Genomic DNA, 27,775 nt, shown 5'->3' with positions numbered 1-27,775 from the left:
CTGGACATAAACATCTTTTTGTGAAAGAATTAGTAATTCTTTGAGCTTCCATTTGGAGTTTTTATTTGTTTATAAGGACATAAACCAAGCTAATTTGACTATCTTGGAAAAACAACAACACAGTTTTCAACTGTTTTGAAGAGTTTCAATCTTTCAGGGGTTACTGCACACCGACGGGCCATAAATTATCAAGGCTTTCTTGGCTTCTTGCGTCTTAGTTTCAGTTGACAGAATGTCAGAGTGCACTCTCCTACTGGGGTTTGTGTCTTTAATATGTAGGCGTCTGGGAAACATACTAGTAAACTGTACTTGAGCTAAAAGGTAGAAATAAATATATAAAGTTAATGTCAAAAGAGAAGAAAAACATAGTGTATGGCTGAAGAGAAACTGATATATAAATACAAACAGACAAAATCAGTGCTGTGGGACATGTGTCCTGTGCGTCCCTCCTCCAGTGGTCTCCAGGGACCCGTTACTGTGGCAATGAACAGGCCTCAATGGCAGGGGCAGGGGTGTGAGATTGTGTATATCCTGAATATAGTGTGTATGCTTGTTTGTGGGTGTGTGCACACATCAATTGCATGTTAACTGTTAATCTGTGTGTGTGTCGGGCTGGGCCCGTCTTTGTGTGTGTGCTCGCTGGGGGGAGGGTGTCCGAGGAGGCCTTTAGAAAAGCCCTAATTACCGTTCCTCTCCCCGGCCGTCACACCTTTCTCTGCGCTAAGACTTTCCAGCCTCGCCTCATCTCTCACACACACACACACACACACACACACACACACACACACACACACACACACACACACACACACACACACACACACACACACACACACACACACACACACACACAACGCTAATTAGAGACGGCACAACCTATACTAATCAAACTCTTACATGACTGTGACCAAAATGTCAGTGTGTGCATGCAGGGATGCTTTTTTGTGTATTTTTAAGACAGAATTGGCAGTCAACTTGGTATTTTTTTAATTTAGCCAAAATAAGTGGAAAAGCTCCAGCTGAGAGTACAGAGGTATAGATATTAGGTGGAAGATTTAACTAGTAACCTGAGGCTGTATGCATGCTTTTAATACTGTACTTAAGTGTGCAATTTTAATTACGTTAAACTAAACTTCCTTCACCAAGAACTATATGTCCATGTTTTCATTCACTCTACAGTCTCTTCCTATTTTCCAAGGTTTTTTACCTCTCTTGATAAATTTATTGATGAATGTGTATTTTGTGAGCGTGCATGTGTTTGCAAATTGTATGCCAGCTCTGCTCTAAGTGGTATCCACTTATGGGGCACAAGCAAATTCTTCAGAGGAAATGCTGACCAGCAGATGAGTAGCTTTTACTGTCCGTACTGTTCAGAGAAAAATACTGTATGTACAACATGAGTGCGTTGAAAGAAAAAAAATTGCTTATCATTACATTTGGCACCCTGACAAACTACTGTACTTCCAAGGGCCGTTTCAAGAGAGAGAGAAAGTAGGGGGAGAAAGAAAGAGAGGAGGATGGAGATAAAAAGAGAGAGTGGGGATGAAGAGAGAAAGAAAGAAATGAGAACAAAAAATGGACGGAAAGAGCACAAAAGTGGAAGATCGCATCCATGTCGATCAAGTGAAAACTGAGCTCTCGTATGATCAATCAGTGTACATGTAGTAAACTTATTTACTGGGGGATGAGCTAACGCCTCTTTCTCCTGCCGTGTGTGTGTGTGTGTGTGTGTGTGTCATACCCGTCTCATCTTCTGCAGTCTCCTTGGAGACAGGCTCTTGGTGCTGGTGGGAGACCCCTCACAGACCATCACCCCCTCTTCTTCTTCTTCCTGAGAGAAAAATGAAATGAATGTAAATGTAAAATTATCTGTGTTGTATATGAACTACAGTGACTAGTATGTAGAATGTGTTGGTTGGAGAACAATGTCACATCACATCACATTCAATGTATTACTCCCTCGTTTAATTTAATCCATTTAAAGTGAAAGAATGAAAGAAGTCACATAACTAAAGTAAAGATGCTCTTTGTACAGTTTCTATTTCTCAGTGACATTTGTAAAAGTTAAAGGATTATCTCACACACACCGTCCTGTTACTGCAAATAACTCGGTAGCGCACCAAATCTGCCCCTAACAATAGTCCCGTACAAATGCACCATATATTTGTGTTTGGATAACGTTTGCTGAGAGCTACAGTGCCCAGCAGTTTCAGTAAATCACTGAAACAATTAAAGTATATACTCATGAGCCGTCTTTCAAAAGAAAGATCTTCAGTAGGAACAAATGAGTTTGGGTCTCTGAGCCACAGACATGGTATCAAAGTTGGAAAACATAGCGAGAAAAAGAAACGCATTGTTGGTTTTGGTCTTTTAATGGAATTTTTGGATAACAGCACATATATTTATTATCACCAGCCTAATCCTATAAAACGTTTTCTACAAGGTTAAAACAATTATATTCAAGGTAACCACCACTGATGAGCTTCATTTCAATATGTTTGTGCATTGGGGTCCTTGTTTAGACATCTGTGGCTGGCAGCAACATAAATGCACTGCAGATTAAGTGTGATCCTGAGAAAGTCAAATTAATGAATTTGTGTATTTGAGAATTAATTCATGAACGCACAGGAAATCTGTTTCACCTCAAATCAAATAGATTTCAAAACCTCTAGCTTCCTCTACTGTGTGTGTAGGTGTGTGATTGTGTGTGTGTGTGTGTGTGTGTGTGTGTGTGTGTGTGTGTGTGTGTATACACACATGCAGAACACTGCAAACTCCTCATGCTCTTCATCAGTGCCCTCTCTGCTCAGTTTCCCACTGACAGATCAAACTGCTATTGCCTTATCAAATCCATCAGGCTTATGGAAACATACACCTCGTTACATTAGCTTTGAGGAAATCACAGGCTCACTGATGAAATATGCAGACAATAAAAGAGAAAGAGGGACCGGGGCCCGGATGACATGACAGGCCATAGCCAGAGGGGCGTTAGTTAAAAATGTACAGCCCTGAACAAAGTGCTAAGCAGGCTTCAACAGTCATTAAAGGGCCCTGCGTCAGAATCACACACTCCATGTAAAGCAGCCTTCCTGTCTGTTTCTATGAGGGGGTGTGTGTCTACTGTATCTGTGTGCCTCAGAACAGAATTATGTGTGCACACACAATTTCTACGAGCGTGTGCAAGTATGTCAGGGAGGTGTGAAGGTCCGTGCTGCTCACCTTTGCTTTAAGTCTGCCCTTAATGTCTCGGATGCCCCTCCTGGCGTGACTCTTGGCCTAGGATGAAAAACAACACACACACACACACACACACACACACACACACACACACACACACACACACACACACACACACACACACACACACACACACACACACACCCCTAATCAAAACATGTTGCATTAACATTCTGTTCTGGTTTCTTGTAACATCACGAGAAGCTTTGATCCCCGCGGCAAAAACACAGAGACAAAAGGCTGGATAAGAGAGAATCGCACACTAACAGAAGGCAATAACATGAAAGGGCACCCTGACCACCTATTGTACAGCACATAACAACATGGTACAGCTCATCAAACGCAGACTACAAAACTCACATTCCTTCCACCGTCAATTACTAAACAGACAGCTTTTCAAATTCATTTGCAGTATATTTTTGGCAAACTGATTCATTTTCACAAAACAACCGGCAAATTGTCTATTTCAGTTGAGTTTTAAGGACTCAATGTTTCAAGTTATGTACATATAGAAGAAACATTACATTGCATTAAGCTACATTCATTTGACCGTTTTGAAGAAGAACGTACTTTAGTCACAGCTGTGTTGATGAGTGCTCCTCCTCTCTGTAATAGACACAGAACATTATTAGTAAGTCACTTTGGGTGAGTTTCCACACATACAGATTTCTTTTAAAATATCAAATATTCATATTATGCACACACCATGCTATCATATCGTGGTGATCGAATTTCAGCATGAATGACTAAGAGCAAGCTGCATTGCAGTTTGATTTTTGCATACATTTTTGTCATACTGTGAAGTACAGTATCCTTATCGATATCATGAGGATTATTTCTACCATATCATTTGACTCCCACAGTAGTCACAGAGGACTCATTTTCAATATCAAACACAACCAAAATTCCCTGTGCAGCTGTAAATAGTATTGTAATGCAACTTTCATATACAACTGGTGACGGCAGGCAACGTATCATATCGCTGAGCCATGATAAACTGCATGATTCAAAGCATTCAGGAGGTTTTTATTTAGAAGCAGCCTAAAACAGCGATGGAAGGGACTGTGCGTGATTGATTTCTACTTTGAGTTCTGCAGACTGACATTATGGCACCCAATATCTCTCGGTGTCTGTCTTCTTTTCTCTCTCTCAGAGTTGCTGCATCTCTCCTCTGGCGTCTCGCTCTTCTTCTCTGTTTGGTCTTTAGTGTAAGCACAAAGCGTCGGCTAAACGGCTAAACAGAGTAAATGGCAGACAGCGTTTTAGAAGTCGGCAAAGGGAGAAGAGGAGAGAGGCCGAGGTGAAGGCCCCTCTTATAGATCCCTGTCAGTCAGGAAATGTGAACTTTAACAAATCTTTGAAGAGCACTCTAGAGAACTAATTCAGCCTTAGCTGACGGCGTGGGGAGAGAGAAGGGGGGGGATACTCTGTGTAAGAGAGAGAAAGAGGGAGAGAGAGACAGAGGGGGGGCTGTGACAGAGATGAAAAGAGGGAGAAAGAGAAAGGAAGAGGAAATGAGAGAGAGATAAGGGAAGAAAAGAAGAGGAGAAAAGAGACAGGAGATGAAGAAGGAGGGAGAGATCTATGTTCTTGGGTCGGTTCAGCGGAGTAACGCCCGTGTTTGCTGCCAGATCAACATGTCATGTCGGAGGACGTCTTGTCACGTCAAATCACTTCTGTCTCCCTCCCTGTCTGTCTGTCTCCACTGTCCTGCTGCACGCGCCGCTTCACACACCGAACTGCACTCGAGCTGGATCTGTACATTCAGGCAGCCCCCTTCATTCCAAAGGCAACAGCAGGACTTCAAACACTGAGTTGTGTCAATCACACTTTCAATTAAATATAACTCGGGAATGAAATGAGTGAAACATAAAAAAGCCATAGATAAAAGCATTTAGCTACGATATGCAGGACATTTTGTGAATACCTTCACAGTGTGCATCCATTGCTGGTAAGACCTTGAATTACCTGGAGGGATGTATAAAACACAGAGAACATGAATTAATCATTTTGCACTCGATAGCATTGTATTAACATTGCAAAGCAAAGGTAACTATGTATATTACACTGTGACACATAGTCCCATAGCTACACACACTCGCACATTACTGAGCATTTAAAAAATGCAATTCTGTATTTAACAAAAAAAAGCAACAGTAACAGAGTCTGGTAATGTGGTTGTTTAAATTTGTTGAATACAACTACTGTACATTTATTGCTATAAGGCTTTGGAATCATTTGTTTTCTTCTTCTGTCTCTTTTGTTATACAATCGATTATAAATACTGTTGAATATAACAGTGTGAGCAACTGCATGTAAAAGACTTGTGCAGGCAGAGTGGAGGACTGCTTTGAAGGAGATCTTTCTATGGTGTCCGCGGCTCTAAGAAGTTTACAGAACAGAATTACAGGCGACAGTGTGTGTGTGTGTTTGGGATCAGAATTCACAAGCCCAATAATGTGATGGATATTTAGCTGCAACATCTGGATGGCATTTCTTTTTTCTTGTCATGTAAATAAGACTCAAACCTGAAGTGATGTGATCAAAATGATATAATTTGTGTGAGCGCTCCTATGGGATTTCAAACTTCTGATGTCTCTTGCTCAGTCTCCACATGTAACAATGCTCAATCCTGCCAAAACAATACTAATTCTTTAGTCAATCTTCTTTTGTCACATTCAATCACATCAACAAGTAACCGTTGTATCAGTTCCAATTTGTTTATTTTTACAACAAATGAAAATCAAGATACATGTCCAATATTAATGTTTTTTTTTTCTTTTCTTTTTTACCTTTTAACAGTTTTTATGATTGGTCAAAAGTCACTTGAAGCCATTTTGTTGTAGTTTTTAAATCAATAAGAATGACATGCTGTTCTTCCAAAGACAATACAGTTCATTGGTGCATTAGTATTTGAAAGTGCCTTATGTGGTCATGAGATATTTAACAGCAGTCTTCAAACGTTACTCCAAATAGTTCAGTACCAGAAATGTTATAAACACTACAGTGTACTATATAACTACCATCTATTTAATCGGTTTATCATTGTTTATAGAAGACTTTTGGTACTTTCAGTTGTTTTAGAGTTTTGAGAGCAAGATACATTTTATTTGGGGAGTAATTTTCCTAACTTTAAAGTTGTCTCCTTGTTTTGTTCACTGCTTTTACTGTACATCTTACTTTAGCACAATAACTACAGCCCACTGTATGAAATATGGCAAATAAATATAATGTGGCTAATTGATAGACAGGTCTAGCACTACTCACTTCCACAGAAGCCCCCCTCTGTGATCTCCTCTTCAAACACGTCGGAGAAGCCGCGGCCTGCGTTCAATTTGGCCAGCCGTCCGTCGATGAACTACAACCATAAATTACAACGTGCTTATTAAAGAAGGGAGGGGGAGGTGGTGGTGGACACAACTTAAACAGATACAAAACACATACACACAGATTCAAACACTCAGGCCGGCAGTGGGGTGTTATTAATCCTACCTGACAGAAACTACATCCCAAGATTAGGTGGGTTGCAGGTAATAAGGATTTGGTAATGTGGAGCAGGTGAGGGATTAGGGCAGCAGACTACATGCTGCACACTGTCTGAGACATGAGGAAGTTTCATTTCCTCCCTTTGTAACATGGAGCGCATAAAACTCCATCTCATAAATACTGACCTAACAGCCAAGACAGCTACACATTTCAAAACCTCCACAGACACAAACTCACGTAAATATGTTATGCAAATACAAGCAGTCACACACAGACCTCAACATTTGTGATTAAATCAGAATCAGAACCATTTATTGCCAAGAAAGTTTTCACCTACAAGGAATTTGTCGTAAAAAGACAATAAAGCATGAGAAATATCTAGTTTTACAGGCCACAGCCCAATAAAAACAGTTATTAGAGTGGAATGGAAAAGACAAAAAAACAAAATGGTGTCAATAAATAGTTTTTAACACATTTCTTATCATTTTGGGCCCTTATAAAAGCTCTGGTGCCTCCTCCATACAGTTTACCGGCTCAGTTAACCGTCATCGTTTTTGCAGGAAAAAAATCTAACTGTATATCATCTTTTTAAAGACCGAACATGAAGAAAATCTCTAAAACAATTATGTGAATGTAGATCACTCAGTCACACATATGGTGCACTGTTTTCTATTAGCTAAATCAAACCACATTGACCCCCAAGTTGCTGTTAGTTTCCTGTCCCATCGCTTATAATATCAGCAAATCACTGGGTGCAAATACTTTCCAGTCAAATCCTTGAGCTAATCTTGGCAAGTTTCTAGTGTAAAAAAAAAAAAAAAAAAAAGCAGCTGCAGCTCTTATATTTTATTTTCAAGATGTGGGGCCAAGATCTGCAGAAGTCGTGAAAACTACTTTCTACCAGTTTCTGTGTGTATATTTGTTTAGCTAAATCTTTGGTGTTCAACCTTAAACTAGAGTCTATCTTTTAAACCTCTTCAGTTTATCTGTGTAAAGGTGGGAGGGAAAGCATCGAACAGTCTGTTATGGCGTCATTCAAAAATAATTAGTATATATAAAGGATTTGGATTAAAAACTAAAATATATTTTGATTGATGATTGCATTAAATAACAATCAACACCTCCTACCTTTCAAGCACTATTTTGGTACACTATTCTTTTTAATACTTGAAAGCAACATAAAGTCGTAACTGTATCACTCCTACTCCCGCCTCTGTGACTGTGTCCAAAGTGTAACAACAGTGTAGGTTGTTTTAGGGCATGTGTCCTCAGGGACAGACTGCTAACTAGCGACCGGCGCGGCCGCCCGCTCCTCTGGTCAGAAGAGCCGGAGACTCATCATTAGATCATTTTAATGAGAGGTGAGACTGCAGGTTTCAACCACTGCTCCGCTACTTGGCTGGCCCAATTAGTGAAGATAATCAACCCAAATCATCACCTAGCCAAAGCCTCCACTTATCTCCCCCTCGTCTCCCTCCACACACCCCAGCCAGATTACCTGCCTCACTGTGGGCCTTAATTGGACATTACTCAACAATGGCAGACTGTGATCACCACACACTCTCACACAGACACACAAACCAACACTTGTTCATGCACTCGTGCACATGCACAAACACAAAAACACAACACAATGGCTCATTTTCTTTGTTTTGAAAGAGACCAAAACGAAACCTCTCTCAAAGAATTCTAACAAAAAGTAGGAGACCTTTAAATATATTTTTTTAACATTTTGGCAATACTTGTTGACCTAATGACTCCATTAACATTTAAATTATTCTGCTTAAATCGTTTTTTGACTTTTACAAAACAAACTCAACCCAATCTACATGTGTAAATAAAAGCACAGTGAATCCCGCTCCATCTCTCCATTTCTACATGCCATCTTGTTAGTAGCAGACCGTAGACCGTGAGAGTTATTCCATCTGGCAACCAGCACATTGACTCACTCACGGGTCGGTCACAGTGGTCTAGATTTATTTAAACTCTGGAATTGTGGAGCCAGAAGTTGGGATTAGGACTCCACAGGGGTTCATGAACAGAGATATACACAGACAGCCTAAAGGAAACGTAATTTTTGCAACCTGGAATTTAGGCCCATAAACTGTGGATGCTAGGGATATAGCGGAAATCATGTCACTCATAAGTTTCTGAAAAGAGGTTTTGAAGGTTGGATACGGAAGCATGGAAATCTAAATTTGGCCACAAGGAGAGCGAGTAGCAACCACTGTCGCGGCTTCATAGGCTGCGACTACCAAACAATTTCGAAAAATTATCTAATTGTGATAATTTTTTTGGAGTGATATTTCAATTGCAATAACGTATTATACGATTTGTGATTCAATAGGAAAATATTTTTACATAAATATTCTCATTTTCATTGAAAAACATTAACATGATTATGGTGTGATGTTTGTGGGGATCTGTACCAAACTGTATTTTGACACACATTTTGCCTTTAACAGATATTGCACCATTTTCGATTTCAATAAAATCTTGATTAATTATGCAGCTCTAGCTGTGAAGTATGACAACCAAGACAGGTATAGCAAAATATAGTTATTTTTACGCCATGATATCTCTTCAAACAATTGTTAATCTTCAAACATTTCACAGTGACGCACAAGAGGACTTCAAATAAGCTATGAAGACCCCAATCTGTTGTAGAAAGATTGATTTTATATTTTGAGAATGTAGTCAGAACTATCTGATATTAATTCTTTACAGTAAGAGAGTTTGTGGAGCCAGCATCTAGCAGCCATTTTAAAGCCCTGGCTTGAACACGGAGGAGGAAGCTACTTTTATCCATTACTCCTATTGGTTATAGTAAAAAGTAGTTTTCCAGCTTACTGTGACTGCTGTGATATGGAGCAACTACATGATCAGATTTTTTAATCAGATAATTTGGTTTTGCAAGGACACACCTTTTCCCCTTTCGGTAAATGGCTCGGCTACTGCATTCATACAGACGGAGAATGACGGATGATTATTGATTGATGGGACGCATATTGTCTACAAAGGCTCCTGGCAGTAAATTATCAGACTATAAGTCTCCCTACTGACTCAATATAACTGTGTACGGCTTGGTTTTGTCAATAAGAGGAAGAGACTTTGTTTTATCAGTCTCTGCTAGCACAATACACACACATGAATGTGTGCGCTTGTGAGTGTGTAGGAGCTGAGAATGGTTGATAGGAAGCAGGTTAACGTCGACAGGCTTTCCCCCGCATTCTTTTAGAAGACTTCTCCCACTTGTTCTGTTCTGAACAGAGATGGGCTGGTGGACCGAGCACACAGGAAACAGGAACAGAACGGAAGTGTGTTAGAAGGTGAAACTGTGACATTCTAAGAGGTGTGTATGTGTATATATATATATTTTAAGGGTTGGCTTAGTGTCTATATGTCATAGAGGCAAAAGATAAAAGGACTGTTGTTTCTGCTTTTTGTCCCCTTAGCACACAACGTAAATGCACTTGACATTTACATTGTAGTTCACAAGAAGGTGTTCTTATCCAACATGTTGCAATAATACATTTTAATATGGCTATTGGAAGTAATTGATGGCCCTAAACACATATGACAGCACACAATAGTCTCTCTGTCTACTAGGCCACTCAGCTAAAAACAGTATTACTAATGTTTCACTGAATTTGCATAAAAAACTTCTCGCTGTTCCATCTATAAAACTGAAAATACTTGTGAAGCAAAAGAACTGCTTTAAAAGGAATGAAAACAAAATCACCTGTAGAAAAGCAATTTCCTGCTGAAAAGGTAACACCTCAAACTCAGGTAACACCTCGACATTCTGCGTGTGTGCTTCCCCGTGTGTAATGTGTGTTGTGGTCTACCAATTCCTAAATATGGTTTGAATTTGGCTCAAGTTTGACCCATTATTGTTGGCGTTTAGGCGACAGTGCCAAATCCCATACATTAAAGGCCATGGTGTGCAATTGATTAGAAAATATATATAATTAAATGTATATTGTATTAGACATGTTTCAGTCTAGCCTAGCACTAATAATTGTTGCTTGATAATTGAGCAGCCCAACCTGTTTGATTACACATTCCTGTGTCAACAATCCCATTGGGAAATAAACCAGAAACTGTTAACTTCAAACTAAATAATGAACTAAATTAACCTTTTAAAAATGGAAGTAAAATGTTCATCCCTGCTCCTTTTGTAATATTAGCATTGCAACATTTTGGGATTTTATTCTATTTTATATATATATATATATATATATATATATATATATATATATATATATATATATGACAATTTATAGCAGTAAAAGTGTATTATTCATTGTGTGTGGCCAAATGCTATTCATGTTTTCTTAATTAGATGGCATACTAATAAGACAGCAGTCCTACTTTCAGGCCTTTGAATAATGTGCAATACACTGACAATGAGGACAATATATTGGAATTTAGGTGCAAAATAACACATTGGTAAAAAAAAACAGTCAATAACAAAACAAGGAGCAGAAGAAATGGAAATAATCCAAACTTTCGCAGTCCATGAGTGTGTACTTATGCATATGAAAACGAATGTGTGCATGTGTGTGGCCACGCAAGTTGAGCATTGTTTGCGTGTTTGAGAGCGGATGTGGGTCATGGCCAGAGCAGGGCTCGGGCGGACCACTGGCCTCTCTCACTTTAGTCGAAAGAGGAGTGGAGGAGATAAGCTCACCCCATCCACCGTGCTAGAGAGGAGGAGGAGGAGGAGGAGGAGGAGATAAGGGCCTGTTTCCCAATGCTACCGCTGAGGCAGGAGCCAGCCCGGGAGGATGCTTTGAACTGCTGCTCGCTATCTGCTCTGCCTGGGAAAATTATAGACGAGGCAGAGTGTCCAGAGAAACAAAAGGCTGATTGAGGACTGCTGTGCTGTAACTCTCGGGGGTAAATCACACTACTATCACGGGTCAGAGAGCACCAAAAAAGAATTCAAGGGTTGAGAGGAAATTTTCTTCGGAGCCAGAGGTGCCTCTCCACTCGGCTCTGGCTTAGCTAAGTTTAGTAGTGCTGAAGGGATTTGGGGATGAAAACATATTAAGTATACATGAGTGATTTTAAAGGGAAACTCATGTAGCCACACATGAATAAAGGATACCTGCTCACACGCTCACAAACACACACATACACCCTCTACATTCACTGTACATAAATACAAACATGAACATAGTGGATTATTTACTTGCGGTGGATTTTTACATTTTCCAAGGACAAAGTAAAAATTCAGGCCACGTTTTTTTGTTTGTATTTTACAGGCACGTGCATACATGTTAAAGACAGAATACAACCTTGATATGGTTTTGTCCAGTAAAATACATATAACAGGCCTGACTTATCGTAGTTTTGTTTGTACACCAGGCAAAATTGAACAAACAGAGAGACATTAAGAAATAACATAAGTGTTTTGAGAGATAACCAGAGTAAACAGTTTATAGGGGTCAATAACCGTCTATAATCCCAGACCTCTCTCTTCTCCTTAGTCTGAACAACTGAACTATCAAGATACTAAATGCTAACTTTGCCCAGAGTTTGCCGAGCACAAGTGGTGCTGGGAGACAACTGTAAAAATGCTTTTACCCTTCTAAATATAGAATCTGCTCAAAAAATTAACAACAATAAACATTGATGGGAGAGGACGGAGTAACACAAATGAGCACTCATTCATCATATTTGTTCCGGCCTGCAGCTTACAGGATAGAGTCAATGTACGCATGTACATGACAGTATATAATATTATTAATATTATCAATTATGATCTAAGGAGGATTGATGCATAAAGGTAAATGTGATGTCCGAAATTTAAACATTTTCTATGGTCAGATAGATTTTTACTTGTTACAATATGACATAAATGAGTAGTTCATGCTGGTTTTAAGAAACTGACACACACACACACCTACACACAGACAGACACACACACACACACACACACACACACACACACACACACACACCTACACAGAGACAGACACACACACACACACACACACACACACACACACAGAGAGACAGACAGACAGACAGACAGACAGACAGACAGACAGACAGACAGACACACACACACACACACACACACACACACACACACACACACACACACACACACACACACAGAGACACACATACACATACACACACACACACACAGTGAGACAGACACACACACACACACACACACACACACACAGAGACACACGCACACGCACACACACACACACACACACACACACAGAGAGACAGACAGACAGACAGACAGACAGACAGACAGACAGACAGACAGACACACACACACACACACACACACACACACACACACACAGAGAGACACACATACACACACACACACACACACACACACACACACACAGTGAGACAGACACACACACACACACACACACACACACACACACACACACACAGAGACACACACACACACAGAGACACACGCACACGCACACACACACACACACACACACGCACACACACACACACACACACACACACACACACACAGAGAGACAGACAGCGGTTTGTACCTGTTTGAAGAGCTGCAGGTTGACGGCCATAGACAGGAAGTTCCTCATGGTGCCCGATCGATGGTTCACAAAGCTCTCCTCACAGAAAGTGATTGGCTCCCCCTGAGGAGTCCACAGCGACATTATTGGCAAAAATTACAATACAAATATAATATATATATTTTTTTTCCCCACTTTTCTTTGTACCAATCTGTTTATCTCCATGTTTACTTGAGCCACAGGAAACAAAGGCAGATGTGTGTGGTGCCTTAAAAGGCAGGGGGTCGTATTATAAATGTTGTTTATAATATGATTTACAGCACTAAGAAGATCGCATCATTTATATTTATATTATGCAGTGTAAAAAGTCTTCTTAAAAACCAAGGAGTATTTCAAATGATTTCTTCATTAGTGAGCTCACTGGGCTAAAAAAAATAGAAAAAAAAGTCAAAACGAGAGACAGGAAGGAAAGAGGAAGGATCAAGAAAGATAAGGAAGGGTATTAACAGAAAAAAAAACAGTCCCTTTAAAATGAACGATCTCCCCTGGACCAGAAGACTGGGTCCTAGTAAAGTCTCCAGTACTCCCCATGAACACGTCATCACATTATTACTATTTCTTACATCATGTCTGTTGGCCTGTGAGCTAGACATGGAGGATGACAACAGAACCACTGCAGGCCAATCACACGCAGCCCTACAGTCATTTCCAATTCAGTTTTTTTTTATAATTAACATAATTCTCACATATTTCAATGATGCTCTAAATTCTTCTAGCGTAAAACAATGTGCTTTGTCTGTTCTAGGCTACAAGCACAGTGTGGCACATAAAAACAACTTAACAACACCAGAGACTAACTACATTTTCGAGGAAGGGCGGATGATACCAATGGCCCAAATTACATCACAGAAATACTGCTCCACTTACATCACTAAAAGTTTTTAAGGCTTATTCTCTCGTAAAGCCGAGTTGAAAGTAGCTTGTTGTAGTTTAATCAGCTTGCAGTTTCCATCTGGCTGCTACAGCCTCCGACCATACTGCAGCGACCCAAACTGAATAGCATGCCGAGACTAACAACTAATTGCTACTGAAAAAAAACCTTCCAAAGTCAACTTTAAGGCTAGGTCTGTGTACACATCACTATCCAACAAAACCCTTTAGTACACACAGGCCACCAAAGAAAGAGAGCCATATTAATTTGATCTATTTTAAGAGGGTCACCATGGTTGCCTAGCACAATAGGACAACTTGCAGTTAAAGTGAAAAAAAAAAATATGTCTTAACTGTATGTAGCCAGCCAATACAGTTGACTGCTTACTAAAACTTTGCTCTGTGATCCATAAGAGTAGTTAGCATTAGGGATAGGGCTGTATAGAATGTCATTATTTCACATTTGAAGCTCTGAAGTTTTTGCATGAAGCTTTGAATCATCAAATTGTATGACATTGTTGCCCTACAAAATTGGGGGAAATTATTTAGTGTTATTGTGGTACTACAAATGTAATGTATGGTGCTGTTAGATTCCTGCTAGACAGCCTCGTTCTTACAGGTGCGAGCCTCGCTGCGGCTATCGGGAGACAATTTTTTGGCCGCAGTGAACATGTTGTTACGGCTAAATGCCAACATACACTGCCTGGCCAAAAAAAAAGTCGCCACCTGGATCATCATGCCTAGTGCCTACTGTACAAGCCTGTGGGGGCAGTGCTATGATCTGGGGTTGCTGCAGTTGGTCAGGTCTAGGTTCAGCAACAGTATGTGGTCAAAGAATGAGGTCAGCTGACTACCTGAATATACTGAATGACCAGGTTATTCCATCAATGGATTTTTTCTTCCCTGATGGCACGGGCATATTCCAAGATGACAATGCCAGGATTCATCGGGCTCAAATTGTGAAAGAGTGGTTCGGGGAGCATGAGACATCATTTTCACACATGGATTGGCCACCACAGAGTCCAGACCTTAACCCCATTGAGAATCTTTGGGATGTGCTGGAGAAGGCTTTGCGCAGCGGTCAGACTCTACCATCATCAATACAAGATCTTGGTGAGAAATTAATGCAACACTGGATGGAAATAAATCTTGTGACATTGCAGAAGCTTATCGAAACAATGCCACAGCGAATGCGTGCCGTAATCAAAGCTAAAGGCGGTCCAACGAAATATTAGAGTGTGTGACCTTTTTTTTTGGTGGCGACTTTTTTTTTGGCCAGGCAGTGTATATGGATTGAAGCAGATTATTTCGTTACCTAAAAACATGACGTTTCTTCCATACATTTTGACTTTTGGACTGTGGACACACAATTACAGCGACAAGGAGCCGCGTTGCACGCTGTAAAGAGAACGGGGAAGAGTAGGTGGACTATTGCACCAAATGTTTTTGAAAGTTTTTAGTTATCAACTGGACTGTCCTTCGTATATGGAAGCATGAAACTCATCTCGTCAGAGTTTATAAGAAACAAGTTTTGAAGCACTCAAATAAAACGGAAGCCCCTGCTTTATAGACATAGAATCTTTTTTTGTAATATTTGGCCATAGACAATACAATCTGTGAAGACAGCTACAAGTTTATCCATGTTTCATGTTTGACATCAATTTATGAAATGTATGTATGTTATATATGAGATTGTTAGCATTAAGGCAGCCATAGAAACAATTCTACAAAAAAAGAAACTCATCCTGCAGCAGATGTGTTCAACATGCCAGAACAAGTTGGCAGTTCTCTGTGGATGAATGTTCAGATCTATGGGGAACTGAAGTCACAGTAAGCTTTCAGGAAATCTATGAAAATTACAAAATCATTTACTATATATATCTTAACTGTGGACGCTGCTATATATATATATGTATGCATCTATGTACATATATATGTGCACGTGTATATTGTAGATTTTGGTAAATTTGTAGAAATTTCTATTGGACTGTTAAATATGTAACGTTTTTAAAGAGATTATAATGACAGATTATGTTAATTAATGTGTACAAATTATTTCAAGTGGATTTAAACAATTAAACAGAGTATTGGTATCATTGAGTTTTCATTTGAATGACCATCAACAGCTTCTTTAAATTTAAGACTAAAATTCCAAATACTACATGTGTCAATTTCATGTAAATCGAGTGTGTTATGTGAAGGTTGCTTTCTGACTGAATAAACCAAAACGAGCTGTTGTTTCATACAGCTGTTTTATAATGTGTATTTGAATGTACACCACTTGTTTAAATCTTACAACTTGATGTTTCAAAATGCTCCTTTTCCAAAAATAAATCGCACCTTGATGTAGACCTGCATGTTCTTGTGCAGGACTCCTGCTGTATGTGGACACATTATATAAATCTTCTATACATACATACATACTTTGTGTAGGATGTTGTGTATAAAACAGTCTTGACAGCTTTTAAACATGTGATGGCACCCCGACCTCTTCTCCTCAGAGTTTTCACACCTGGTTGGATGTCATCAACTGGTTACAAGCCCATTTGAGCAGAATGTTGGCTAATTCTGCCCCTAAATAGTACCGAGAACACGCCAATGGAATATGCACATCCACCCACCCAACTTGGCTTCATCAATGGTGATGGAAACTAATTTGAACTGCTGTTTCAGGTTCTTCTAGCCCGACATGCGTGTGCTGCTCTCTGAGCAGGTGAGAAGCACCTGGAAGAGAATCAACGTGAGCTGAAATTGATGACCTAAGAAATGGTGTTCTAATCAGCCGATTGCTTTTCAACTCATTATCATTTCCCAGTATTGTTTAATTTACAACTCAGCAAGACTCCAACCAAACATCCACACCCCTCCTTCTGTCGAGGCATATGGGCCTGTGAACCACAGCGCTCGGCTCAACTCTGTCTGCGAAGATCTTTTCCTCAGCTCGGAACAATCACTAGCAGAGCGATATTCCACAAATATCAGAACGCAGGGAGCATCATCAGAATCTTCATGCAAGCAGATGTGCAGTTTGTGCATGTTTATGTGTGTGCATGTATGTTAACGACACAGATTTGGAGCGTGAGTGAACTGAGAAATGACTGCATGTTGTGCTTGCACATACACTAACACACACATAACACTGACTCTCAGTGCTTGTGTCAGAGGGGAGGCAGTTTGTTCATATACTGTCTGTATACAGAGAAAAGAGAGACAGCATCAATAATGTAGCATCTTGACTCTGGGAGTCCACAAAGTCCAATTAATCTCAAAGCCAAAGGAACAAAGGCTTCGCTATTTGACAAACAGGACATGCGGTAGTTTGCTCTGCTCTGACTCAGACTTGATAAGCAGAAAAGATCCAGAAAAGAAATGTTAGGGGGGCTTAGTAAAGGAGAGTAAAACACCAAAAGTGGCTAAAAGGGATCTTCAAAGAGAACGTCCTGACTCTTTTCAGCTCCTGACATTTCACTGCCTCAGACAGGCCCACCTTAGCTCTGCGCTCAAACTGAAAAACACACCTTTTACCTTCAGTCAAAACTGCCCCAGTCTAACCAGACTTCAGTGAAATTTGACTCAACTCACCCAAACTGAGATTGCTACTGCCTGTTACACAGTCTGACGAGCAAATACATTATATTCTTGTCTGTGAATATTTAATTCTGCTCGTGAATGAAAATGTAATCTATGGCCTTTATATTTCATATGTTATCAAAAAAAGGTGTCTGGAGACTAATGACTCTGGATCCTTACAGGTTTATATCTGAGGGCATCTCGGTAGGATCCAAACAGAGCGGCCTGCACTCTCAGGAAGGCCCTCGCCACACCACTTCCTGTTGCTGTGGACTGCTTCTTCAGCTTGCTCTTCAGAGAGGACACCTGGTGGAAAACATAAAGGCAGAATGTGGGCGAGAAAGAGAGAGAAACGGAAAGTGAGGGAAAGGGAGAGAGAGAGAGAGAGAGAGAGAGAGAGAGAGAGAGAGAGAGAGAGAGAGAGAGAGAGAGAGAGAGAGAGAGAGAGAGAGAGAGAGGTGGGAGGGTGGTAAGGGAGAGATGGGGGGGTAAAAGTTAAATTATCACCTCTGAAATTGGTAGAGGAAACAGCTAACCCATTCTGGGTGTGAAGTGTCACATTTGCAGGTCATCTCAAAATAGGAAAGAAAAGAAAGGGAAAAGCTTCAGCCTTTCCTCCTAGCTTATCTGTTGTGCAGCTGGGAGCACCTGCTGCTTTGCTAATTGAGCAGAGGACGGGGACAGGGGGGGAGGAAATGGAAACTCGCATCTTTGCTCTTCCACTCTCACCCTCTCTCTCCATGCCGCCACCCCCACTCTACTTCCCATCACCTTCTTGCTTTATCGCTTCTCCCTCCATGTCTTACTCTTCCTCCTGTTTTCCCCTCCCCTGTTGGCTCTCCCGAACTCTCTCTAGAAAGGGACTCTTGACATAAAATGTCTTTAATTATTTCCCCCTCTCCTGGCTCTGTCTCCAGGACTCCAGGCGAGAGTGGAGGAGCAGCAGGCCCAAGCTTGTTTTAGGATGACAAAAGATTCACCCTGGCCACCGGGCCCTGGGGAGTCTTAGGAAGAAGTTGTCAAGAGGCTCTCCTCACCTGCTCAGCAGTAGTCTGACTGTGTTGTGGCAGAGCGAGGAGGAGGCACAGACAGCGAGGGACCGCTGCTCTCTGTGTGGGCTGTGCCAGCGTAGCACAAAAGCACAACATTTGATTGGGTTGCACAGGAGGTCTAGATTACTGTAATACAGTCTGGTGCGCGCTGTTAGCAGTAGCATGGGCTTGGATCACGATTTTAAATAAAAACCTATTAATGTAAAAATGAAACATCCTCACTGAATAACTTTGCAATGTAATGTATTTAATTCTATACTGCATAACATCATATTATAAGATAAAATGCAACAATTAATGCCAACTCTTTGTATATAGAACTCATAAGAGTGTCTCCTACACAGTACTGTGCTTGTGCCTGGTTAGGCTTTGGTGTCTTGCTCATGGGCACTACAAGAGGGCAGATCAAAGCACTCCAGGTAACAATTTTTTTTATCTTTTTGGCTCTGAATATGGAGAGAGAAAACTGACTCCACATGCTGAACTGAGAAAAGTGTGAGTGAAACAACAAGGATTTTGTTTAACAGTCTGTCTATTACATTTAACACTACACTGCATATTTCACCAGTCAATTCAATCACCTCTTTATACAGTGCAACATTTTGTGGGCTCTGGTGGTTCTTTGTTCAGAGTGTGTGTCATATATTGTGTTAATTGTCAGGCCTGTCCAGCTCTGCGAAGCAACATAGAACATCATTCTATACCATTATCAATATCATTATTCTTAACTAGATTTAATGTAACAGTATTTGTGGGCAGGAAGGAAAGAAAGAGATTAAAGCAGAAGAAAATTTGAGGTTGGTGTCAACCATTAAATGACCCCATTTCTTCTGTAATGTGATACGATTTTGATCAGGTCTAGTTTAATCAGAGGTGGCCAGAAGTATCATGCTGTGTAGCTGCAGCGTTAGAGGGATATCGTGGTCTGGCATCTGCAATTAAAAAAACTTCAGGGAGGAGAAGCAAAGTGTTAGCACAGCTCATACAGAGGACCGGCGGAAAGAAACAGAGAAGGAGAGAAAGCGAGACAGAAAGAGTGGCAGTCTTAAACTGGGACAAAGACAAAACGAGCAGCGTGGATTCCTCTCCCCTGGGCTTTCTCACTCTCCACAACGTCCCCGCACTGCCATTGCAAATGCTCGCAGGCATCAAACAGGAAGTTTATCACGGTTAAATTAACAAGTGTCATCTCCATATTCACTCATTGTGCTAAATGCTTTTATGTTTATGTAAAGCCCTTTTTGGAATTAATATTTCATGTTAATGTGCGTTTTCACTGATTTTTTTTTTCATCCGCGCAAATCATTAAACTGTCTTTTTTTTCGGGGGGAGAATCAAAGCGAACACAATGTCAGTCTAAGTGGGGGAGGCATACCCCAAAGACTGTCAGAGAAGACGGGATAGCAGCGGAGTTTACTCTGCACACAGAGTTCTGTACAGCAGCTTTGAACGGGTGAGAGCACTGCAGTGGCAAACACTTTTTAATGAGGTGGGGACACAATCACTTGTGTGTTGTTAGCCAGAGAAAAATGGGTGATAAAGTGATAAGTTCAAAGTTTCACATTTATTCACAAGTAAGACGAGGCATGATGATGAAAATATTCTTCTTTTGTCACATGTGGTAATAAATTAAACTGTCACATATAACATATATAGTAGAAGTGCATGACAAATAGCAGAATATCATTTTTGCTAATAGAGAAACAGAGCACAGTCTATGGGGCGCTCCTTCACATATCAGACGCAAAAAAATAAATGTATGTTTAGTAATTGGATATTGAATATGGCGTATATACCACAATTATCAGGTATGCCTCCACGGTAATGGTTCTGTCAAACTAATTAACTTCTACAGTTTGAGTAAAGCTAACGAGATGCGTACAGGCATCAGAGGAAGGCCAGGCTCTACAGGTGATAACCCTATTTGGCAGTGACATTTTTTAGTGTAAAGTCACAGTGGCGGTGATGAGATCAAAGGCAGAGAGTCCCCCATTGGGTCCAATTAGAACTGTAGCATTGTACAGGGAAGGGGAGGCAGGAGGAGAGAGGGGAGTGGGTGGTTGGGGGAGAGGGAGAAAAAAAAAAACTGTTGAGTTATGATATTCATAATCTATGCAGAGAGGCCTTTCCAGTACAGGTCCTCTCCCCATAGCTGTGATCTTTTCAATTTACATCAAGGGAAGATGGTCGGGGATGAAAGTGGGGCATCTAAGGCGCACAGCCCACAGAGGGCATACATGGGGCCTCATTAAGACCCAGCCCAGCCAGCCCCAAACAGGGTTTTGAAATGCGTCACATAAAGAGCATGGGGTCAGAGGTCAGACATAGAACAGATCTCCATTTAACTCTCCAGCTGGAGATGGTAATTAGCAGGTGCAATGATGATCCCTGCCTGACTGTACGGGATGATACTGCTGTAGGTGACACCAGGCATCTGTGTGAAAGTGTGAGTCCATGCATGTGTACACATGGACACACGCTGAGCCTGGTGTCACCTACAGCGGTATCATCAAAAATTATTTTACTTGACAAAAAAAACAAAACACCTCTGACTGTCTCTGTAAGGGATGAAGTAGCCGACAACCTCTACTGCCTATTCTGAAACTCAACCTGATAATAGCATATAACCTGAGCATATTTTTTTTAATCACTTCATGTTCTGCAGAACAACAAGCTATATCTGTTCATATGCTCATATAATCAGTCAGACCACACGGTACATGAAACCTGGTCATTGCTGTTAATTAATATCTGGACGTATTGATAACACAAAACAAAAAAACATGACAAAAAGGTAAGAGCCTGGCTGACAATATTATATTCACTACTGAGTAAATGAAAAACAGGTAAATGAGAGAAAAAAAAGTTACTCACAAAACTCTGAAAATATATTTAGAATTTTCCTCTAAATTTTCACTAGAGCATAAAAAACCCTCCTAAATAACGACCCTGACACTTGTCTGTTGTTAGAAAAATAAATAAATAAAAAGTTGGGTTTTCTTCTCACAAAAAAAGAATTGTTTTGTTTAAGATTCTGTCCAGGGAAAGAAAGCCATGGGGACGCAATTAAAGAACTACAAAGAAAAAAATAGTTATGAAAATCTCCCGCTTTCTTTTGATGTGCTGCAGTCTGAACTGTACACATACACACACATACACACACACACACACACACACACACACACACACACACACAAATCAGAACAAAGACACACAGAGAACCGGCAAATACTCTCATTCATGCACACACATACTTGTGCCAATGAGCATATAGCGTGCAATCTATGAAATACATTCGTTCAATTCAAAAGAAATATTAGGTATTCAATGATTTTTTTTTATTTTTTTAATTAACCTCTATTTTCAGTCTTGCAGTAAATTGCTCAATAATGGGGATATTACTGAAGTTAATGTGGTGGAGTTTACTATAATCTCTCATAACTAACACATAAGACCACTAACCTCTAGTCTTTGGTATGATAGAAAACATTATGAATATTAAATTAGCCAAATTATGTGATAAAATAAATATTTAAAAACAAAAAAAAGACTGAAATGGACAAACTATTAAGGCACGCCGTGAGACATACAATTCTTAGTCGTTCACTATGTTGATCTGCTGTTAAGTACATGCAACACAATAAGTTAGTCAAGCGAAATGAAAAAGAGTGAGAAAGGAAGGGGGAGAACAAATTCAGTGTGTGTGTGTGTGTGTGTGTGTGTGTGTGTGTGTGTGTGTGTGTGTGTGTGTGTTTTAATAGGGCTATCTCATTGCCATGAGACTCTCCCCGGTGTGGGGTTACTTTGTCAAGCTGACCTCTTATAGCAGCTGAGCGGCTGAGTTTTGCATACATAATTAACTACAGCTAAATGTCATCTCTCACTTCAATAACTAACGCAGTGGGTGATGCTGCTCTCTCTTTTTGACTCCTAATCCAGAGTGAACCGCCGGCAGAACGAGAATGTGAAAATGAAGTGCAGCTTTTCAACTCCACATGATTAAATGGGAGGCTGTAACACTGCAGAGAGAGTGTATGCACAGTTCAGCGCCATCTAAAACAATCATAACCTGTAAAATAATGTCTCAAATGAGCACATATCTACATTTGCAGTTGGTCGAGACTCAATAGCAACAACAAAACTACTTTGGATCTTGCTATTATCTGTTGTAGACAGCAGGACTGGTTCTGGTAAAGTACAGTATGTAACTGAGGTGGAGCAACCGCATTCCCAGCACTGAGCTAACGTCTAGTTAGAACAACATGTGAGGAGCTTTACTATAGGTGGCTCCGCTATACTGGGAAGACACCAATGAAATGAAAAACACACCGCTGTATCTAAAATGAAAATGGGACAATCTGGTGGACGTACCAAAAATCTGTGAGTAGCAAACGTTTACTGCTGAACTAGATCTGAATGTCATTGATGAACATTCCTGGCCGAAAAATGTGTAGGTGTCCCTGTGTGTGTGTGTGTCGGTGTGTCGGTGCATCTGCGAGTGTGAGTGTTTGCCTGCTGTCGGCTGTACTCTGTTGTAGATGATGATGTAGATGTTGTTTTCTGGGAGCATTGGAAACTGAACACCAAATTAAAGCCGCAATGTTTGATTAAGTGTGCCAGGTGATCTCAGGAGAGGCGCGCAGACACAACCTCAACCCCCTCATTCATTTGTAAACCTCCAAATGCAGGCTTGAAATACAGGAAGTAGGAGTGTACGCTTTAAATCTCCCCCTTGATTGGGAATACAAATGATCAAATGTATGAAGGCTAGGAATGTATGGGTACACGGTGTCAGCAAAGTAGCGAGAGGCAGAGAGGAGGAGAATAGAAGGAATTAGGCTGTGATGTGAAAGAGAGCATCTGAAAATAAAGATGTAAGCTGCATTGTAGCACCTCACCTTGAATATGTGGCACAGAAAGAATAATACATGAAAAAAAAAATCCCGTCATTGGTTTGAGATCAATTGCCGGGATCAAATAAAAATCTGATTCAGTCACACACTGTTTGTTTTCAGAATTAACAGACTCCTAATTCGCTATTCTTGGATACTTTTAATGACTAGCGCGGTAAACAGCTCCACCAACCAAAAGCCAATTATAACTTTATCAGCACCATCTCTGTGTGGAAGAGGAACTGTGGATCTCAGAAAGAGAAACAAAAATACCTTGATCTTCCAGGGAAAAAAATGTTTTTATTGAATATTTCTTCAGTGTGCTTGTCAACACATTGATTTTACTGACACGAGCAGTCTCTCTGAGATTAATATGATTTATTAATGTGTAAAAACTATTGAAACTTTCAGTTCAACTTAGGTAATCTTAGAATATGCAAAATCCTGCTAAAAATACACTATGTAAAATAAATTTAAAAGGAATATATTTCTCTAATAATACCTCACTGTTTATCTAAAATAACCAGCGTAATAACTAAATAGCTAAAACAGAAAAGCACAGACTCAAAAAAAGCAACAAAAATAGTTCCTTGATCTGCATTATTTTTTATACCGAGATACGTAAATATACTGGTTAATATATGAAATTCTTAGATTGAATTTCAATAAATACAAAACAAATTGTACAGGTTAAAAAAAAAAAGAGAGATTGATTTTAATGCCACTGTCAACACATTCTGTGAGCATTTAAAAAGACGAATCCAGAACAAAAGATCAATTAATGCTGAACGTTTGATTCACATGACATTTCCAATTTAAAAATGTCAATCGTTATTCTCAAAAGACTGTTGCATCCTTTTTTGACCCGTTACCAATTACTCTGATATTCAGATCTTTCCTTTTTCTGCTAAACGGAACCGCTACTGGCATGGTAGCATTTGTAATAGTCAATAAATCTAAAATATTATGTGTGAAGTTGCGTGAAAAGACCATTAAGGGGCGGGCCCTAGTGGAGCCGGTGCAGGGGTCCTGTCTGAAAGAAGGCGGCTAATTCAGGACAACTGTGAACTCTGAACCTGCTAAAAGCACGGCCACTGGTCAGCCGAGCCACGTAATAGAGTCCACATGTGCTCACAGCCTGCATTGCCATAATTAAACGGATCTCTAAAGGTTTGCTTAAATCTAAATCAGAGTGCTTTGTTTTCACTTTTAGTTAGACTTGAAAGACGAACAAAAACTGCCTGTGGCCTTCACCTTTTAATCCATTTCATGCTTTTTATATTCATGCAAAGTGATGCTGGGCTTTTTAAAGTGAGAATAATCATTACTTCATTGGTCTCAGGGCTTCAGTTTCACACTGCATAAAGCCTGAGTGTTAAGTAGCCAGTGTTACAGTGAGAATTAGAGAGAAATGAAGAGTGTTTTAATAGCTTCGAAACATCGCGCGGCAGCTCAGCCCAGGCAGAGACTCGCTCGGCATTAATCAAAATTTCAGGCCTCTTTGACAAACTGAACAATGCCTCAAACATCTCCTTGTGTGTAAACACAAACATCAAATGCCATGTGGCATGTCCTCATCACTAACAAGCAAACTAACAAGAGACCTGGAATTCCACTCAATTAGTACCTGCTCGCTTCCTTATTAATCTACTAGCCCCGGTGAAAAGATGAGAGGAGACAGGAAAAAAAAAAAAATGAATCGGAATAAAAACAACAACAACCATTTGTTGCAATAAATATATTAATGCCAGTGTGGTTTCCGTTTCAGGTGGTGTAATTTGACATGATATGTGGGCTATGTTCTGTCATTAGTAAGGAAAAATGGTGAGTAGGGGATCAAAGCAAAAAGGCTCAGAGTCTGCCACTTAATTTATCACACGGCAAAGACAAAGGCTTTTCTCACTGCTTCTGTCGCTTTTCAAAAGCCCTGACTCCTTTTTATGACAAGCTCAGTTTGCAATTTAATTCAGGGCTCGAGTCCCTGGGTGCAGAAAAGCAAGCAGGCAGGAAGTGAGAAGAAGGCACTGTAGCCAGACAGACAGTCAGGCAAAGAGGCAGGAGAAGCAAACAGCGGGCGCAAGAAGCGTCCAGGCTGGTGGTAAGTACTGTGAGAGAGAGACAAGAAGGCAGACAGGTGTCATGAAACTCGAGCAGCCAGGCAGCAAGGCAGGCGATAAGGAAGGCAGGCAAACGGGCTAAAAAAGTAGGCAGGAAATTGTATAAAATGTAGGGAAAGATCGCATCATTGCAGGTTGTGAGGAGGCATTAATACACACTAGCAGCCGTACTAGGCTGAGCAGCAGTGCTAAATCAGGAGAACCAGAGAAGTGTGGGAGTGTGACAGGGTCTGGAGTCTATTGGGCAGTGGATTGAATTATATATTGCGGGTAGGACAGGAGTCCGGTAGGCGGTGTAACCTGAGAATATACTGTTAGCAGTGCAGATAAAAGTGAGTCCGCAGCCTCAGCGGGGGCCTCACAGAGGGGCTATAATATATACATCCATAAAAGCAGCTAAACAAATAAATTCCTTCGACAAAGAAGGGGAAGACAACCTTGTGTGTCGTTCTCTGTGTTTGTGTGTGCATATGAGAGGATATGTGTGTGTGAATGTGTGTATAAATGTGCGAGTGACCCGCACATCGTGGTGATGCTTCCTGGAGCACTGACGCCGGTCAGTGCTCCATTAATTAAAGAGACGATGCACTGGCAGGTGGCTTCACTGCCCACACTGGTAATTGGCCCCCTTCTTCCCACTATCTCCCCCTAGAAAATCACCCATCTCTGCCTTTTCTTTTCTCTTCTCTGCCTTGTTCCCTCCTCCTATCTCCCGCTCTCAGAAACGTGCCAGTGGGCAGGCAGAAATGCAAGACTTTGTGAAATAATGATTAGAATGGATGAGATGAAGGGAAGGGAGTTGCACATTTTCCCACAAGCCTCTGATGGTCGGGGAATGCTGTTTGCCTTCAAGCGTCATACGACGCGACGGGAGTTTACTTTAGACAGCCACAATCTGAGGAGCCAGTACTGCAGTGATTAATGATGTGGGGAGGGGACAGAGCTGTACTTTGACAAGTTTCTGCATGTGTATGTGTTTGTCTGTGTATGTTTCTCTGTTTGTGTGTGCACATGGGCGTGAGTCTCGATGTGAAAGAGGAAAAATGAACCTTCTGTGTGTCATGCGTAATGAGACAATAAAGGTTGAGAAGCTCCGGAAGGTGTGTGTGTGTGTACTTGTGTGTGTTTCTCACCACGTCACTGGGCAGGTTGTGCAGGTCATCAAAGGGACTCTCCAGGGTGTTGGTGTCTACATTCAGAATAACCACATCCTCCAGTGATCGACTGCGTACTCTCTAAAGGAGGAAATGTCCAGAGTCATCAGCAACCGTGCACACGCCGCCACAGTAACTAAAACAACTCGAAACATCTCGCAATACGGAACAAATCTCCAACACTAAATATTATTACGACATGTCCAATCAGAAGTTTTTATATAATTGACAATATAAAAAAACATTTTTTTTACATAATGGAATTTAAGCAATATTTATTTACAATCTAGCATTTCATAGCAATTTATTGTGTTAACTATTGAAAATTGGTAGAATCATGTAGGTTTTACATATTTTAAATAACAAAGTTTGGTTAATTACTCAAAAAAAATTTTTTAATTGTGGCCCAGGTGTGTTTGCTAGCAGACAAAGTCTTTTCTGTACTGAAGCCCCAGGAAGGAGAAAGCACAGCGGTCACATTTAAAACCACACTGTCATCACACTCCTTTACGATTAACGATGAAATATGGCGCGAAGGAAAAAAAAAAAATATTAGGACATCTTTATTGTAACACACACACACGCTAACAAAATGAAGAATGGCACTGAGAGGAAACATTTGGATTGCGCAAACATTTTCCACAGCACCAAAACCTCATGCATCAACAACAACACAGTGATGCTGTGCTGTGCTGCGTGCATTCTGATGGCGACAAATTCAGCTATTATTTCAGTGTGGCGCAGGATGCAGGCAGGTGTGGGGGGGGAGGCAGCATAGTGTGTGAATTTCTAGTTTGTCACTTTTGT

The 27,775-nt window shown here is 40.6% G+C and overlaps 1 protein-coding gene across 1 annotated transcript in view; it reads right to left on the bottom strand.

Moving 5' to 3' along the window:
* Positions 1-27,769, bottom strand: part of LOC137886132 (DENN domain-containing protein 1B-like) — a 37,064-nt gene extending 9,295 nt beyond the window's left edge. The window contains exons 1-8 of the mRNA XM_068728416.1: positions 26,948-27,769; positions 17,934-18,059; positions 13,275-13,376; positions 6,505-6,595; positions 5,165-5,205; positions 3,808-3,843; positions 3,220-3,276; positions 1,742-1,831 (exon numbers count right to left, since the gene is read on the bottom strand). Coding sequence (XP_068584517.1) covers positions 1,742-1,831; positions 3,220-3,276; positions 3,808-3,843; positions 5,165-5,205; positions 6,505-6,595; positions 13,275-13,322 — 363 coding nt within the window. The 5' untranslated portion in view covers positions 13,323-13,376; positions 17,934-18,059; positions 26,948-27,769. The remainder of the gene's footprint in view (positions 1-1,741; positions 1,832-3,219; positions 3,277-3,807; positions 3,844-5,164; positions 5,206-6,504; positions 6,596-13,274; positions 13,377-17,933; positions 18,060-26,947) is intronic.
* Between the last annotated feature and the right edge of the window lie 6 nt (positions 27,770-27,775).

Source organism: Cebidichthys violaceus, unplaced genomic scaffold (assembly GCF_023349555.1).
Source record: "Cebidichthys violaceus isolate CVI_PGR_0920_01 unplaced genomic scaffold, fCebVio1.0.p SCAF_413, whole genome shotgun sequence".
NCBI classification, from domain to species: domain Eukaryota; kingdom Metazoa; phylum Chordata; class Actinopteri; order Perciformes; family Stichaeidae; genus Cebidichthys; species Cebidichthys violaceus.
This window is presented reverse-complemented; position numbering and strand designations above follow the sequence as displayed.